The sequence below is a fragment of the Colletotrichum scovillei genome, assembly GCF_011075155.1.
Source record: "Colletotrichum scovillei strain TJNH1 chromosome Unknown Contig00009, whole genome shotgun sequence".
Taxonomy (NCBI): domain Eukaryota; kingdom Fungi; phylum Ascomycota; class Sordariomycetes; order Glomerellales; family Glomerellaceae; genus Colletotrichum; species Colletotrichum scovillei.
Window position 1 is genome coordinate 3,886,375 of NW_023336267.1, and position 15,022 is coordinate 3,901,396.

The following is a 15,022-nucleotide window of genomic DNA, read 5'->3' on the forward strand; positions in this document are numbered from 1 at the left end:
TTTCCTGGTTTCAGAATGTATGGGTATTGAACATCTCTATGCCTAATCTACAAGAAGGTCTTCCCCTGCCCTCTATTCCATGCATGACATCGTCAAATACGTCAAAAGTAACCAGCCCGTCCTCTCTCATCCCGACGTTCCTCTTCACGGTCTTCGAGGCCGAGCCAGCTTCGAGATTCTAGTCTCGTTTCCTTTCCTTCGTGATCGTTCCGAGCAAACGAGCGAGTCACTCCTTATATATCTGGGTGCAAGCGAGCCAAAGGCAAGCTATGTTCCGCGGAGTACTCAGTGCTCATGCCCAGAAATCACGATATAACCCATGCGGTGGGTCAGGCAAAAATCCCGATGTGGGTTATGCCAAGTTCAAGTGTGCTGCCCTTGACAGCAAAAATGTCTCGTCTGTAGCAAAAGAAAAACCATCTCTCTTCATCGTGCGTAGGTTCTATGCACGATAGTGATGCCCGGGGGTTTAGTTCCTCAGACGGTTCTGTGTACGAAGACGAATGTAAGGCTCAACCGATATTCGGAGCCTTGCCGCTTAATTCCGAGCGGCTGGTAGTTGGAGACGTGATTTCAGCAAGAACCACGTTGGACCCTCAGGACAAAACCCCGACGATGTTCCAAACGCGTCCCCAGCACAGTTGCGTCTCCGATATACAGATCAGCGGGCCCAATTAGAGGAAGTAGTCGCCCGGTCCACGGCGGTTGGCAGGGACATGGCGCTGTTCGTCGGGGACTGCCGAGAAAATGCTGAACTTGGGGTTCATATCCTTGTCGACGGTCATGATGGACGCAACATTACCGCAGCGGTAGCAGTAGTTCGGAGCCGACCACACGGTGACGACAGAGTTCTGCGGGAAGTGATACTATTTTGCGTTAGCAGAAACCCAGTAATGCGGACTGATGATAGGCACTGACCTTGTAACCCTCATTGACAAGCTGATGAGCTCTAGCGATGAGCTTAAGACCGTTCACGTGGTTGAACTCGGTTGCAACCTTGTCGCCAAAGAGCCAGCCGGCGCCGCGAGGGCTGATAGCCCAAGTCTCGACGTCTTCGGGGTCGGACCAAACAAGATCGCAGAAAGCGCCTTCGTGGGGAATCTCCTGCGCACGAGCAACAACGCGGATCTGGTCGATGGTGCGGATCTCCGGACTAAGACCACCATGGACGCAGAGAAGCTCTCCATCGACGATAGCAGCGAGGACGAGGAAGTCGAAGACATGGCAGCACGCCTTCCACACGGAAGCATTGCCATACTTTTGCTGGCACTCCTCGTAGAATCCGTACACCTGGGTGATTTGGCGGGACTCATGGTTGCCACGAACAAGGACGATTCTGTCGGGGTACCTGAGAATGATTAGTATGATAGTGCAACGGATGGCAAAGGTTACTCACTTGGCCTTCAAGCACATGAGGAGAGTAAAAGTCTCCAGACTGAAGTAGCCACGATCGACGAAGTCGCCCAAGAAGATGAAGCGGGTGTCGGCAGACTGCGATGTGGTGGAGACCTCAACGGCGGAGTCAGCTCGGGAAGTCGCGCTCGTATCAGCGGCCGCGGCATCGTCCTCATCGTCTTCGTCAGCAGGGGGACTGCCAGCATTGCGGACCTTCTTTTTGAGCTTCGGGTTCGTAATCTCGGTAGGAGGCTCAATATCCTCGGGGCTGATGACCGTGGTGGCAGTCTTGGGGGCCTCCACATTCGACTCGCCAGGCATTCCACCCGCAACACGGAAAAGCTCCAGCAGATCGTAGAATTGGCCATGGATGTCACCGCAAATTGTGACCGGGGTGCACACAGGCTGAATATTGGATTCTAGATTCCATAAGTCAGCACAAGGTTAGAGAAGAGAGAATTACAGTATTCCTTACCCTCCATGAGCACCTCCTTTACAAGCTCGCACAGCTCTTTCATGGCGCGCTCGGGCAAGTAATGACACTGCTTGGCTTCCTCCAGCCACTCGTCTAAGCCCGCATTGGGGGAGAGTTTGGCGGGGCCGGGTCGGGGGATGTGGCTCGCCATTTTTTCGAGTATTTGGGTATGCACCTGGGATGTTGCCTCGATGTCGTACGGGTTGAAGTCCTCGGAAATGTTTGGATTGAATTCGGTGTAATAGACAGCCAAGTCGTCGTCGATATCGTCGGACTCGTAGTAGCTCGGATCGAAATCCTCTGAGAAATCGTCGAGATCAAGACTTCCTCCGCGGAGCGAAACGTGCGATGACTCGTTGGACTGTTGAATGGAGCGACCAATCTGTGCGGTGCGAATATCGGGCTCCTCAGAGTGATCGAGTTCTTCGTGTTCGGTCGATGGCTCCTCCTGGATGGTCTCAGGGGGAGGTTGATTTTGAGTCGGGCCGTAGAAAGCGAGAGAAGAGGCGTTCGACGGTGTTGAGAATGATGCAGACCGGGCACGGCGACGTGAGGGCGTTGTAAAAGGCTCCTGCTGATTCAAGGCGACCGGGTGTGACTGCAAAGGCGAAGGGTGCGGTGGAGCACTGTTCTGAGCGGGGAGCGTCGGAGGGGTATGATGGGCAGCACGGCTGGGTGCGGCTGCTGTGGACTGCTGGGCAGTGCTAGCAGGGGGGAGCTCTGGTAGAGGACGAGGGTTCTGTGAGTTCCAGGTGCTTTCGGGTGATGAATTCTGCAAGAATGATTCGAGAGTCCGCTGGTCATGGGCTTTGCGACGCAGAACTCGCTGGTTGTACTCGTCGAGCGGGTTATCGAAACCTCCAACTACAACGGGACGGCCTGAATTGGGGTCTCTGAGTTGTCGGCGCGGCGGATTGTTAAGAGGGGGGAGAGTGGGGATGTAGCCAGAACGACCAGGGACTGGAATTCCACGACCGCGGACGGACGCTGGGGTAGCACGTTCAGATGCGACAGGCACCTGCTGGGGACTGGTAGGATGATGCGCTCCGAAGTTGATGGGAGTCGCGCCCGGTGGAACTGACGGAACTTGAAAAGATACGGCTGCGCTGCGGTTGCGAGCACGGTCACCAGTCGGTCTGCTCCGTCTGACAGTGTTGGTAAGCGGATTATTCTGATAGCTGTTTGCTCGTCGGATAGCCGCCTCGATCTCTTGCGCAGTTGGCTCTCTGTACTCAGAACTCGTCGCAGCTTCCCGTGGGTGACTTCCTTCCGTAGCTTGGGCAGGTGAAGCTATTTTCAACTGTTTGAAATCCGGAAAGGTCTCCGGGTAGACGTCGATATCCTCGATTTCTTTGTCCTTGATGTTCGAGGTACCACCTTCTTTCTCTTGACCTGCCATCTTGATGGCTGGTGGGTGCTGGGTGAACCTCGGAATATTTGGTGTATCGGAATATTGTTTGACCGAAGGTGCTCTGTGAGAGGTTGTGTTTTGCCGAAATTTTTCCGAGGGGAAGTTTGTGGGGCTGTATGAGGTGAGGAGTGGAAGGACAGCCCTTGGGCCCCACCCAGACAGAGCTATCCAAAAAGGGCTAGTGTGAATGATAAGATAAGGCCCACATGAGGCAGTGGCACATTGTGAGCCATTCTTTCAGATCTGAAGTTAAGGTGAACCCAAAGCCCCGCGTCACTACCCTGCCGTCACATCACCTTTTGACATCTGAGCCAGGTCTTGCACATACCTTCTTGGACCCTTGCGCAGCAGACTTCGTCTTTCGGAACACTTCCACCATACATTTCCCAATGTTTCTTGCACAGTTTATCACCAGGCCACAAGACAAGAAACAATAACCAAACAAAACAGCGTAGCCATCCCATATCAGGTATCGATCACGAGCATAGGAATACAAGGCTATCTATCCCATTATGGCAACCTCTGGCGCCCAAGGCGCATCTCGAAAGCCAAATGGAGTTCTTCCAGTCTCCGGTCAACAGGCCACTACTGATGCGCCAAAGTCCAATAAGAGCAGGACTCCCGTCGAGGGCGACAAGGTTGTTATTCGAAGACTGCCCCCTGGCATGACGGAGCAAGAATTATGGAACAATCTAGGCGACGAATGGAAGGCTGGCAATGGCCTCGTTAGCTGGCACAACTTTGAGGCTGGGAAGATCTCTCATGAGTATGTGCTTGCTCCCATGTGTCCAAGGGTTGGTGGCTAATGCTTCTTGCGCCTAGCCCTGCGAAGCCATCGAGGCCAGGACGAGTCTATCTTCATGTTCTCAAGCGCGAGAGCCTTAACACGTTGTCGAATCTGATTCAGGCCAAGTCTTGGGAAGATGCAAAGATGACATCCAATAGCGCTTCTCTAGTCGGCCCGCCCGTTCTCGAGTTTGCGATATACAACAAAGTCCCGAGCAGCAAGAAGCGCACCGACCCAAGGCAGGGAACTATTGATCAGGACCCCGAGTTCATGGCCTTTTTACAATCCTTGACCAATCCCGAGATTGACAAGGACAACGAGAGCAACGAGAACAAGGATGTGGAGGAAACGAAGCCTGAGACGAAGGTCACAACGACACCGTTGATTGAGTTTCTCAAGGAGAAGAAGGCCAACAAGCAAAAAGAGGCTGCCGCCGCTAAGAGCGCTAAGCAGGCTCGGCAGGACTCCAGCACCAAGGGCAAGTCGTCGGCATCAACGGCGGAGGATTCAAAGAAAGGCAAGAAGGACTCTAAGGGAGACAAATCGGCCGATAAACCCAAAGAGACGGTCAAAATCCTCACCAAAAAGGCCACTGCGGACGCTGTTAAGGCCGCAGAAGCTGTCGCCAGCCAGATCACGCAGGCCTCCTCTTCCTCATCTCAAGATCAGCCCAAGAGTAGACGAGCTGGCATTGCGGCTGCTGCCCGCATCTTGCAACGAGACCTTGGCATCAGCCCCGGAAGCGCCCATAGGAGGGCACGACTCGATGCTGCCAAAGCGGAGGCCGATTCCAAGGGAACCTCATCAAAGGAACCAGCGCAACCAGTGGTGGAAGCCCCAGCAGCTGCCCCGCCACCTGTCCCGGCTCCCGCTCCAGCATCCTCAGCCGCTTCACAAACATCTGAGAGAAACGCCACGCCCACGGCACCTAAGTCGGGTCGTTCTAGAAGAGGCGGCGGTGGAAAGAACGCAAGTGCCAACGAATCAAAGGGCAAGTCAACAGAGGCGAGTGGCTCTTCTAGCGCTCCAACACCTTCCAAAGCCCCGGTCATCTTGCTTAAGAAGAAGGACGAGGAGAAGAACAAGGAAAAGGCTACCAAGGCCGAAAAGGAAGCATCGAGTTCGAATGCGCAGGCAGCCGCCGCGCCAGCGAATGCCAAGTCCAATGCGCCTACCGGTCCTAAGGCATCAGGAAAGGGCAGCAACGCGAAGAAGAGCACTGCCGCCGTTACCACTGGCGTGACCCGTGGTTTCGTCAAGCACGCAAACCCATCGCAGGGTGTAACCGAGGCACTCCTCAAGCAAGCCATGGAGGTCTTTGGCACCGTCACTTTTGTGGAAATCGACAAGCGTAAGGGCTTTGCCTACGTCGACTTCTCCGATCATGATGGCCTCGTAAAGGCAGTCGCCGCGAGCCCCATACAGGTTGCCCAGGGTACAGTCCAGGTTCTTGAGCGCAAGGAGAAGAAGCCTGCCGCCTCTAACTCGAACTCGAACGCCAATAACTCCAATAACAGCAACGCAGCCAATACCGCAGCAGCAAGCTCTAGCTCTGCTGCACCATCGACGACCAATGCATCTAACAGCAACGCCACGCCTTCCGAGAAGCCGGAGCACCATAAGCGGACCAGGCGTGGTCGTGGTGGTGGTAAGGCCGCGGCGGCTGGTGCGTCGGGCAGCAACAGCGGCAACAAGGATGCGGCGCGCGAGTCCGCCGCCCCTGCTGCAGGCACGGGATGATCCAAGGGAGGGGACGACGCAAGGCAAAGAATTTTTTGCATTCGTTTTGAAAAGTGATTGTACCTCGCATGGTCGATTCCCACGTGCGAAAGAAGAGCGCGGCATGCGGGTTCGCAGGTGCGGGAAGGGTCAGCAAGTATAGGCAATGGGTGGATGTTATTGCGTACCTGCGCACTACCTGCGTTTCTGCCCAACGGGCCTAATGAGTGAGGGCCACGATGCGATGAAGAGGTACGGAATATGGGCGACGCAACACCCGGTTCGCTGGATGCAGTTGCCCCTCTCCCCGCGCCATCCACAATATCGATTATTCTTTGACGATATCACCCGCCGATACCAGCAGCATTGTGCATTGCAGAGGAGGTGGCGTTGGGTGTGATCTGCGCAAAGGGTTTGGCGGGAGGAAGTAGTTGGTGGTTGGTGGTTGGCTGTCGTAAGCGCACCTTGACCTGGGAGATCGTCACGAGTGCTTGCAGAGTATGAGGATCAAGTAGAGATTATCCTAATAGGACAGAATCGCGAGGTTACGGAGATTCCAGTCTATGATGTGTAAGTCGGGCAACCATGGTCCGATACAAGCTTTCTCACACTCTCTCACTCACATTCCCTCTCAGTCCGCCGCTGGGGTGTCGTGATAGCTTCATAATCGACAATAGATGCACGCCCTCATTGTCAAAACAGCAAACTTTCATTTCACATCTACTACTTCCTATCATTCACCGATTTTAAACCCCAAGCTGAAAACATTCCCAAGACCAAACCATTCCCACCCAAAAATGCCAACCTCAATTAGGCCAAATCCAATTATGCTCCCTCCCCTCCCTCCACCTCGCACCCATCCCACCCACAACACCAGTGACAAAATACACCAAAACAGCAATCAAAACCCCTAGCAAAACACCCCTCGTCTCCCTCGCCGCACGCAGCACCTCCGCCTTGAGATCCGCGACCCAGAGCGTCTCCCCGGCATCCCGCCTAGCAGCCTTCAAGCCGGGTAACCCGTCGATGGAGGTGCGGTTCGTCTCGACCTGGTAGGTATTCACCGTGTTGTTATCGACGCGCTTTTTCCAGTAGTAGTCGAGGGTGGGACGCTCCTCAAAGACGGAGAGTTCGTCCTTCTTCGTCGTCTCCTTGCCGGTATCGAGAATGTCGTGCCGCTGCTGCGTCGCCTTCTCCAGCGTCCCGTCCTCCGTCGCCGTAGCGGGCGCATAGAGCTCCTTCCTCACCATGGGCACACCGTACCCGCAACTCGTCTGCACCTCCCACACCTCGCCGACAACGACGGCCCTAGCACCATCATACGATTCCCTGTTGCCGTTCCCCCCAGCGGTGTCGTCCTGCGGGATGACACGCTTCATCCACTTGTCAAAGTCCGGGTGATCCCACTCCACGATGCGACTCTTGCAAAACAGACGCAGGATACGCGGGGCGGGCCCGAAGGACATGAACATGAGCGTCAGCCGGCCGTTCTCGTAGCTGTGGGCGATGGTCTCGCACCCGGAGCCGGTGCGGTCGATGTAGGCGACCAAGTTGGGCGAGAGGACGGCGAAGTGGGCGGAGAGGCCCTTGGGGGAGACGTTGATGTGGGGGTGGTGGGTTGGGGCCGAAGCCGTGAAGAAGACGGGCTGGCGGGCGGCCCAGTCGGCGAGGTCGGGGTTGAGGGAGGGGTATAGCTTCATCGTGGCGGTGTGGATTTATGTATGTTTTAATGGATACTAATAGTTCATATGGGGGACGATTGTTTGTTTGGTTTTAAAAGATTTTATTTTATATTTGGGATATCGTCAATTGACGTCAATTGATGAAACAATGTGATGACCTCGGATGAAACTCAGGTATATAGATAATGATATATCGTGGAAAACATGAAAGGGTATTGGGTATTGGGTATCGGGTATCGAGTTGCTGACATGAGAGAGCTAGTACAGGATTTGATACATGACTGAGCAATATGGAGGGAAAAAAGAGAAAAGAAAACCAGAAAAACCAAAAACTTTTTGAGGAGGCGGAATTCCGTCTCTTGAAATAAACAATTGGCCTCGGGAAACGGCCAAGTTCGCCGAAGAATGTCATCGAGGATGAGTCAAGCGAACTAATTGCGTCAATCCGGCTGGCGTCTCGACTCTCGAATAAGTCGTTGCGCCCGGACTCGGTGCGGCGGGTGCGGGGGTCCCATCTGTCGCCTCAAAGCGCCCATCCCGTCTTGGAGAAAAGGTGCAGAAAAGAGCGCTTTTCAAACCTCTCGTCTCTCTCTCTCCCCGCACCGCCTTATCGGTTGGAGGCTGCGTTTGCCAGGGATGAAGAATTTCCTGTGGCTGAATGCAGAGTATCGTAAACGTATTTTCCCGCAGCGAAGAAAAAAAAAAACCACCCTTGCCCGCTGGTGGTGTGTCACACAGGGCTTGGCCAATTTTTTTTTGTTGCTTCTTGCTTGCTTGTGTCGGATGCTTTACCGACGCGACCTCCCGCGGGTGGTCTCTGGTAGAGGGTGTGCGTAATAGCTTCCATCCTCAACGTATGGTGAATGGCCATGGCCATATGCACTACCTTCATAGAAGGGACTCTCGTGGTCCGGGTAGCCTGGTGTGCGCTGGTCGTAAGGATCGGCGACAGTTGTGGTTGTGAGGACCGTAGGTCTTATGGCGTACGACGTAGACTCGGAGCGCTTAGTACGGGGACGGGTCGGCTCCACGACGGACACGGGCCGAGGAGCGCTGGGGCCCATGGGCTCAATATAGCTGGCCTGCTTGCTGCCCCTCGAGCTTCCGCTGGAGGTGCTCTTGTCGTCCTTGTGCTCGAAGCGGCGGCCGAGGCGCTCCTTGTCTTCCTTGCAGCGCTTCGCAAGCTCCTTGTCCTCGGTGGGCTTGCGAACCTTGCTCTCCCCGCGGGCGCGGTGCTTGGAGTCGCTGCGACGCAAAGCCTTTGACTCCTTGGGCTCCTTGTGTTCTCTGGGCTCCTTGTATTCTCGGGGCTCCCTGTGCTCTCTGGGCTCCCTATGCTCTCTCTCCTTGTGCTCTCTTGGAGAGGGCGGTTGGCTGGGAAGTGCGCCCGACATCTTTGTCGACTCTCGAGAGGGGCTGTGGCGTTGCGCCTTGCGGAGATCATCCCGTAGAACCTGGTTTTCGGTGCGCAAGTTGTCCTTTTCGCGCTCCCAGGCTTTCTTGTCGATCGTAAGAACTTCAATGGTGTTCTCCAGGGCAGCGTAGCGAGCTTTGGTTTCGCTCTTGAGCCGTGACATATCGTCCAGCAGCTTATTGTACTTCAGTTCAAGGTCGAAGTAGTCCTGGGCGGAAGGGCTCGAGCTGACTACGGAGATGCTAGAGTCGCTCGATTGGTGGCGGTGGCCCTTTGTGGTCTGGAAGGTGACGCGAGCCTCTTTTTTGTTGGCGGTAGACATGGTTGGTGGTTATTGGGCGGCGCTGGGCGGCCGGGGAATTGTCGATCAACGGTAGGGTTTGTGAGTTGACGGTGTGCACCAATGTCCAAGGCAGTGAGCCTTTTCGCCGTAGACAGGCGCGACGAAAGTGAGAGCGAAATATTCGTTGTGAGCGATCTGACTGCGATGTATGAATTTGGAAAGAGAAGAATTGAAATTTTTTGAAATTCAATGTGGGTGGTGTGGTGGTAGGCGCGGGTTAATACTTGTCGTTATGTGTGTGCCTTGTCGAGATGAGTCAAGTCGGGTATATAAGGGGTTGAATGCTGCCCAAGATGGGACCGGGTGTTATTTTGGTCTGGGATAGAGAAAATAATAGCCGCACTCCGAAATGAGCAGGTCAGGTAACAACTGAGGGATGAATAGGGAGGGGGGAGAAAAAGGCAGAAGCGGCGTCTCTTGACATTTTATTTATCCAGATTTGCAAAAGCAGGTATTGCAGCCTTGACGGAGAGGAAAAGTCGCAGCCGGAGGCGGAGGGAGAATGACAGATGGGATTTGGTGTGGGTGACTGGCAGTGGATTGCATTGCTGCCTCCGGAGCTAAGAGAGGCAGACAGCAAAGTTGCGATGCAAAGGGAGAACGAACGAATACCTGACCCCTGCAACCACAACCACAACCGCAACCCGGTACGTAGCCACGCTGCAATACTCAAGGCGCAGACGTATTGACATGTCCATGCCATAGGCATAGGGTACGGGAACGGGTACATTGGTAATAAGGTAGGGTAGGCCTGGCATGTACTGCGTAGGGTACGGAGGAGGGAACTCTTGGACGCTCCGAGGCACAAGGAGATTAGCAACATTCCAAAAGTATTCCTTCGGTAGTGGCCATGTAGGGCTGGAGCTGCTTAGCCCAGTTTGGCTGCCTCTTGGCTGCAGACTTTTGCGACTGCTGCACTTGCGCAGTGTGTGAGTGAGTGCGTGTGTCCGAGGTGAGGTGAGTACCTAGGAAGAGTCATCGCGGGTTCCCAAATCCCCTCACCTCACAGGCTCACTCGCACACCTCAAGCCTTCCATCCTTCCTCCTACTCCGTACCCGCAGTAGTTCGCTAGGCAGGACGGACGGCGGAATCGCGGGTTCACCCTTCGAGCAGGGATGTCATGACGGGAGGGACTGGGACTGGGCTGTGGTGCCGTACAAGGGGACGAAAGGGGGGAACACGGACAGGGGTGTTTGGACAAGAAGAGTGTGTAGATGGGAACGGGGACGGGAGAAAGAGGGGAGCGGGACTCGGGAAGAGACTCGACGGTGACAGTGACAGTGACAATCCAGTGGTGACAGTCAGGGAGAGAGAGAGAGGTGTGAGTGAGTCCGTCCGGTACCTAGCCTAAGGCAGGTGAAGCCAGAAAGCAAAGTGGAAAAAGAGGTTGACTAGGAATCAACTCCCATTTCTGCTGACTGTTCCCAAGATGGTCCCCTTGAGCCAACCACAGCCCACCTCAGTCCAAGCCTGTGTGGTACCTTAGACAGAGTCTGACAGACGGAAAGAAAAAGGGGGGCATTGCTCAAGTTCAGTTGACCAAATTTCTCGGTGGCAGCCGTTGCTCTCATTGGCGTACTTTTGGCAGATGGGCGGTGCAGGTGCCAGCAGGGCCAGCAAGCCAACAAGGCAGAAATGCACTTTTCCCCCCGTTGCCTCGTTTTGCTGGATTTTCTTGTGGGACGCCTTATTTTCCCCGTGTGTCTGTCGTTTTGTGTGTGCCAATGTGTCTCCGGAATGGTTCGCAAATGCGGCCTGCCACGCCAGCGTACCCGGGAGATTGGTTCGCCCAACCCACGTCTCACTCAGTCTCTCTCTCTCTCCCTTCCCCGAGGCAGGCTGCGCTGCCGCTGCGCTGTCCATACAGCGTTTGGCCTCCCGCATCTTGCTTTTGCAGCACCGGAGTCCAGTGGGACCAAGCCTCAAGGGCAGAGGGCGAAGCTCTCATTTGCGTGCGTCGCTAGTCGAATCCAGTCGCAGCACCGTAAGGTGAGGTGAGGTCAGGACGCAGCTGGCAGCGCGCAGCAGAACGCAGTCCAGAGTCCTCACGACTGAGGCCTCAAGTGAGGGGCCTGCCGCAGACGGAGCCCCTCCGCCGCCAGAGAGCATCGCCGTTGCGCACAACAAAACATGAGGACGTCAACGGGTCAACGGTCAACGGGTTTCCTCTTGGCGCTGTGCGGTCCTTTCCTGCGGGCCCTTTCTGCGTCTGCGTCTGCGTCTGCATCTGCGTTTTGCGTTCTGCGCCGATGTATGCCTGCGCCTCCGAACCTGTTTCTTTGTTCCCTCGTCCGATCCCCAGGATCATGATGTGCGTATCTCGTTTTTCATTCCTAACCTCGCGGCCAATAGCTTTGCCATGATCGTGGGAGCAAAGTGATCGTCGTGCGTAGACTACTGTGAGGCCATCGCGAAGACCCCACCCCACCTTGCAGACGGAGGGAAGGTAAGGTCATGGGGGAGGAGGGACTCGGAACGCAGGAGTCGAAAGTCGCGTCGTGAGTCACCCCGCGTCAGGACGCGATTCATTCGTAACCTTGGTGATGATTGTTTGGTGACTGAGGCCAACGTATTCCTTTCATGGGCTCGATGTATGTAGTAGGAAATGGCCAGCAATTGTGTGCTTCTTTTCGCACATTTTTCCTCCGATGATCGATCTTGATCATTCGAGGGCACCAATAGACGACCTGACCATGGATCGATCAATTGCGATACGATGAGCCGTTCGCTGATGGACAGGAACGTTGCGAGCCGTACCTCCTTGCCATGAGGTGGTGATCAGGCTGTAGGCAGATGGTGGTGGAGGTGGTGGTGGTGTTGAGTGACGGGATGATGAAATGAGGTCCAGTGGGGAAAGCTGCTGCGGTTTGTGGAAGCCGAAGTAACTAGGTACCTAGGTACTGCGCACACAGTAAAGCACAGACGAACGGAACACCGCCCCACGGGCTAACCAACGGAAGGTAGCCCAGAGGGGAGGCAGGGCAGGCAGTCCCCTGCCAAACACAATCTTGACAGCCCAGCATCGGACGACGACCAATGAAGCTTAATTGTTTGATGCTCTCCTCTAAAAAGACCTGCTAATTGCTGACATCCTCGGTCCCTCAGGGCAATGTACCTCGGGTACCTCTCTGTCTACGGAGTATGATAGGTACGTAGCATAAGGTATGGTAAAGTACTCCGCGTTCAGGACTCCCACGGGTACGTACACTATACTACCTTACCTTAGACCCCAGGCGCCAGCCGTCTAGAACCCGGCCGCCATCCTGTCTTGGCAGAAGGTGGAAGAAGCCGGACGCTGCTGATATCCAGAGGCTAGACCTGTCCGTATCCGTAGGCAGAAATCACCAACCTTAGTCTCAGTCTCCAGTTATAGGGCTGGGAGACACGATATTGCTAAGCCTAAGGTGGGTTGGCCAGATCACGACACAACCCCCCACACCCCTCAAAAGCGTACAACAGGTTTCAGTCAAAGACTCGAAGGATGCAGAATGCATATTTTCAAAGAGCATGTGGCGTACTTTTTACACTTTCCCACGAACTGAATCTACTAGCTTCGACGGGATAGGCAGGTACCCCTTATCAACCATCTCGAGATGTTCCCAGATGGCGATATCGTTCGCTTGGCGGCAAGGCAACTCTTGGCCTTTTTTTGTCTTTCCGAAGCAGGGCTGGATCGGGATGAAGCACGTATGAACCGTACGGTCATACTGAACGCCAACTACATCACTGAAACGACAGCTTTGTAAGCGCGCGCAAAAAGTCACAGGAAAAAGCTTTCCCGCCCAATAGAGCTTCCGCACCTCCCCATGGCAACGGGCTCAGACAACGGGCCGCCGGCCTTGACTGAAGAGTATCCCCGAGTTCGCCGACTACGTGTCTCTAGCGTAGGATTCCTTCCTTCCGTTCATGCTAGATAGTCACCTGCTTGTGCCTCGTACCTCGTTCACGTTCAGACGCGGGATATCCAGGGCGCATATGTGCTCTTTGAACGAAAGAGAAAAAAAAGAATGCATTGCGTGGTCTGCCAAGGCATGTCGATCCTCTTTTGAGTCCCTCTAAGTGCCAACAAGACATTCTCACTACTCGGGTTGGATCCGGTCCAATCCACTTCCCCCCACCCCGCGTGTAACTCGGCTTTCGGGGGGGATATCGGGCATGCATAGGCACGATGCGTTGGTTTGTTCTGCAGCAAGAAATTTTCAAATCATCTCCGAAAAGTACGATTTGACAGCTTGATCGACATATGAATCGATGGTATTTGGGTTTACGAATCTCGCCTGGAGGGATGTATGCTTGGTACTTTTATCACTTTGCCTCGGGCAGGCTGAGAATTCTTGCGGCATTCTTGCCGCTCTAATCAAGGTGCACTTTCCCGCTTGGAGTGGTTATCAGCATCGAGATGTTGACCTGAAACGATGAACGGCATCCGCGTCATCGTGTCCTTCGAGGTTGAAGGCGTATCCGGCCTTGTGTGATCTTCTCACTCCGTATGACGATGAACAATTCCTTAGGCCAAGGAAGTTGACCTGATACCTTACGAAAAGCTATGAAAAACCAATGAGAGAGTTTACTGACACAGGAACAGGGTCATCCTCCTTCATGCCTGTATGCCAATGTACCTTGTCGAAGCCCGTTATACTGAAGCGTCTCATACCTATTATCATCGAAGCAGACATTATCAATCATTCGTTGGCACAGTAGGGGAAGCATCACGGCAATAATGGGAATTACGAACCAACAGCACAACACTCGCCAAGTACTTCTGTAGATATTGGAATTTCCAATCCGCTTTGGAACTCCATGGAAGTGGAGGGGCAGGGAAGACGGAAGAAAGGAAAGGTGTAAGTTGATTTGTCGACGACGGAAGAGTGGGGTAGGTACTGGGTAGACGGACGGGACAGGCCTGGCCCACTGCCTGGGGAACCCTTGACGGTACGTACTTGGTGTACCCACTTGAACGTTTCCCATCTGCCAGCGACTGAACGGTGGGGGAGATGGCTGCCTGTTTTTGCCTTCGTCACGCTTCCAGCTTCATCCGTCTTCGGACGTCGATATTATCGTCCGTCAGCTTCAAGGTATCTGCCACCTCGGTTCTCAGCGGCTGGTGATACTACCTGTGTCGAATGTCATCGAATGAGAGATCGTGTCTAGCAATAGCATTCCCCCCTCGGTTGTCCGTCGTTGACATGGGAGGTAAGCGGGAGGGAGCCCAGCTGAACGTCTGCTTTTCAAATTACCTCCCAGGAACAAAGACAATACAAACCTAGAGGAACGTGTGGAAGAGTTTGATTTCCTCAGCCGCAGAAGCATGTTTTGGGTGCTTATCTCACTCACCCTCTCTCCCATCCCTGCCGTATCTGTGCCTCGCGGATACACTCCCTATTCTGGCTCTTCGCGCGCTTGCTGGAGCGAGAGACGAGCGTGAGCAGGTCATTTGTTGGACTCCACGGTTCCGACTAACGGCTGCGGCTGCGGCTGAAAGCCCCAAGGATGATGACCGTGTCCCGCTCACCTCGGTGTCAGCACTCTAGCGACAAGGTGAGAAGGCACAAGGCATCCGCTACCGCTCCGACCTTGGGCACGTAAGTTGTGAACTGGAAGACGCAACCCCGAATACACTCCATCAAGATAAGGTATCGATTATCTTCCGTAATCTTGCTATTCTCCCTCCCTTCCAGGAAGCATTACTGAGCCGGAGGAACAATCTGTCGATTGAAAGAAAGAAAAAGGTGGCTCAGGTGAGGCCAACAACATGGATTCCGATCCTGCGGCCGTGGCCCCGTTGAAGACGCGCA

At 54.5% G+C, this 15,022-nt stretch overlaps 4 protein-coding genes across 4 annotated transcripts; 1 reads left to right on the top strand and 3 right to left on the bottom strand.

Moving 5' to 3' along the window:
* Positions 1-2: 2 nt before the first annotated feature.
* On the bottom strand, positions 3-3,269 carry HER10_EVM0007487 (calcineurin-like phosphoesterase; the record flags this gene model as incomplete). Its single annotated transcript, XM_035477042.1, has 4 exons — positions 3-866; positions 919-1,348; positions 1,397-1,814; positions 1,871-3,269. The coding sequence occupies 4 exons, from the start codon at positions 3,267-3,269 to the stop codon at positions 675-677; spliced, it is 2,439 nt and encodes an 812-aa protein (XP_035329613.1). The 3' UTR covers positions 3-674.
* A 298-nt stretch (positions 3,270-3,567) lies between these two features.
* HER10_EVM0010131 (smg-4/UPF3 family protein) lies at positions 3,568-6,370 on the top strand. The gene is made up of 2 exons (XM_035479600.1): positions 3,568-4,047; positions 4,104-6,370. Exons 1-2 carry the CDS (start codon positions 3,794-3,796, stop codon positions 5,806-5,808), a joined length of 1,959 nt encoding a protein of 652 aa, XP_035329941.1. The 5' UTR covers positions 3,568-3,793; the 3' UTR covers positions 5,809-6,370.
* A 223-nt stretch (positions 6,371-6,593) lies between these two features.
* HER10_EVM0012122 (pyridoxamine phosphate oxidase) lies at positions 6,594-7,487 on the bottom strand (the record flags this gene model as incomplete). Its single annotated transcript, XM_035481523.1, has 1 exon — positions 6,594-7,487. One exon carries the CDS (start codon positions 7,485-7,487, stop codon positions 6,594-6,596), a length of 894 nt encoding a protein of 297 aa, XP_035330177.1.
* A 770-nt stretch (positions 7,488-8,257) lies between these two features.
* HER10_EVM0006691 (uncharacterized protein) lies at positions 8,258-9,205 on the bottom strand (the record flags this gene model as incomplete). Its single annotated transcript, XM_035476270.1, has 1 exon — positions 8,258-9,205. The coding sequence occupies one exon, from the start codon at positions 9,203-9,205 to the stop codon at positions 8,258-8,260; it is 948 nt and encodes a 315-aa protein (XP_035329512.1).
* Between the last annotated feature and the right edge of the window lie 5,817 nt (positions 9,206-15,022).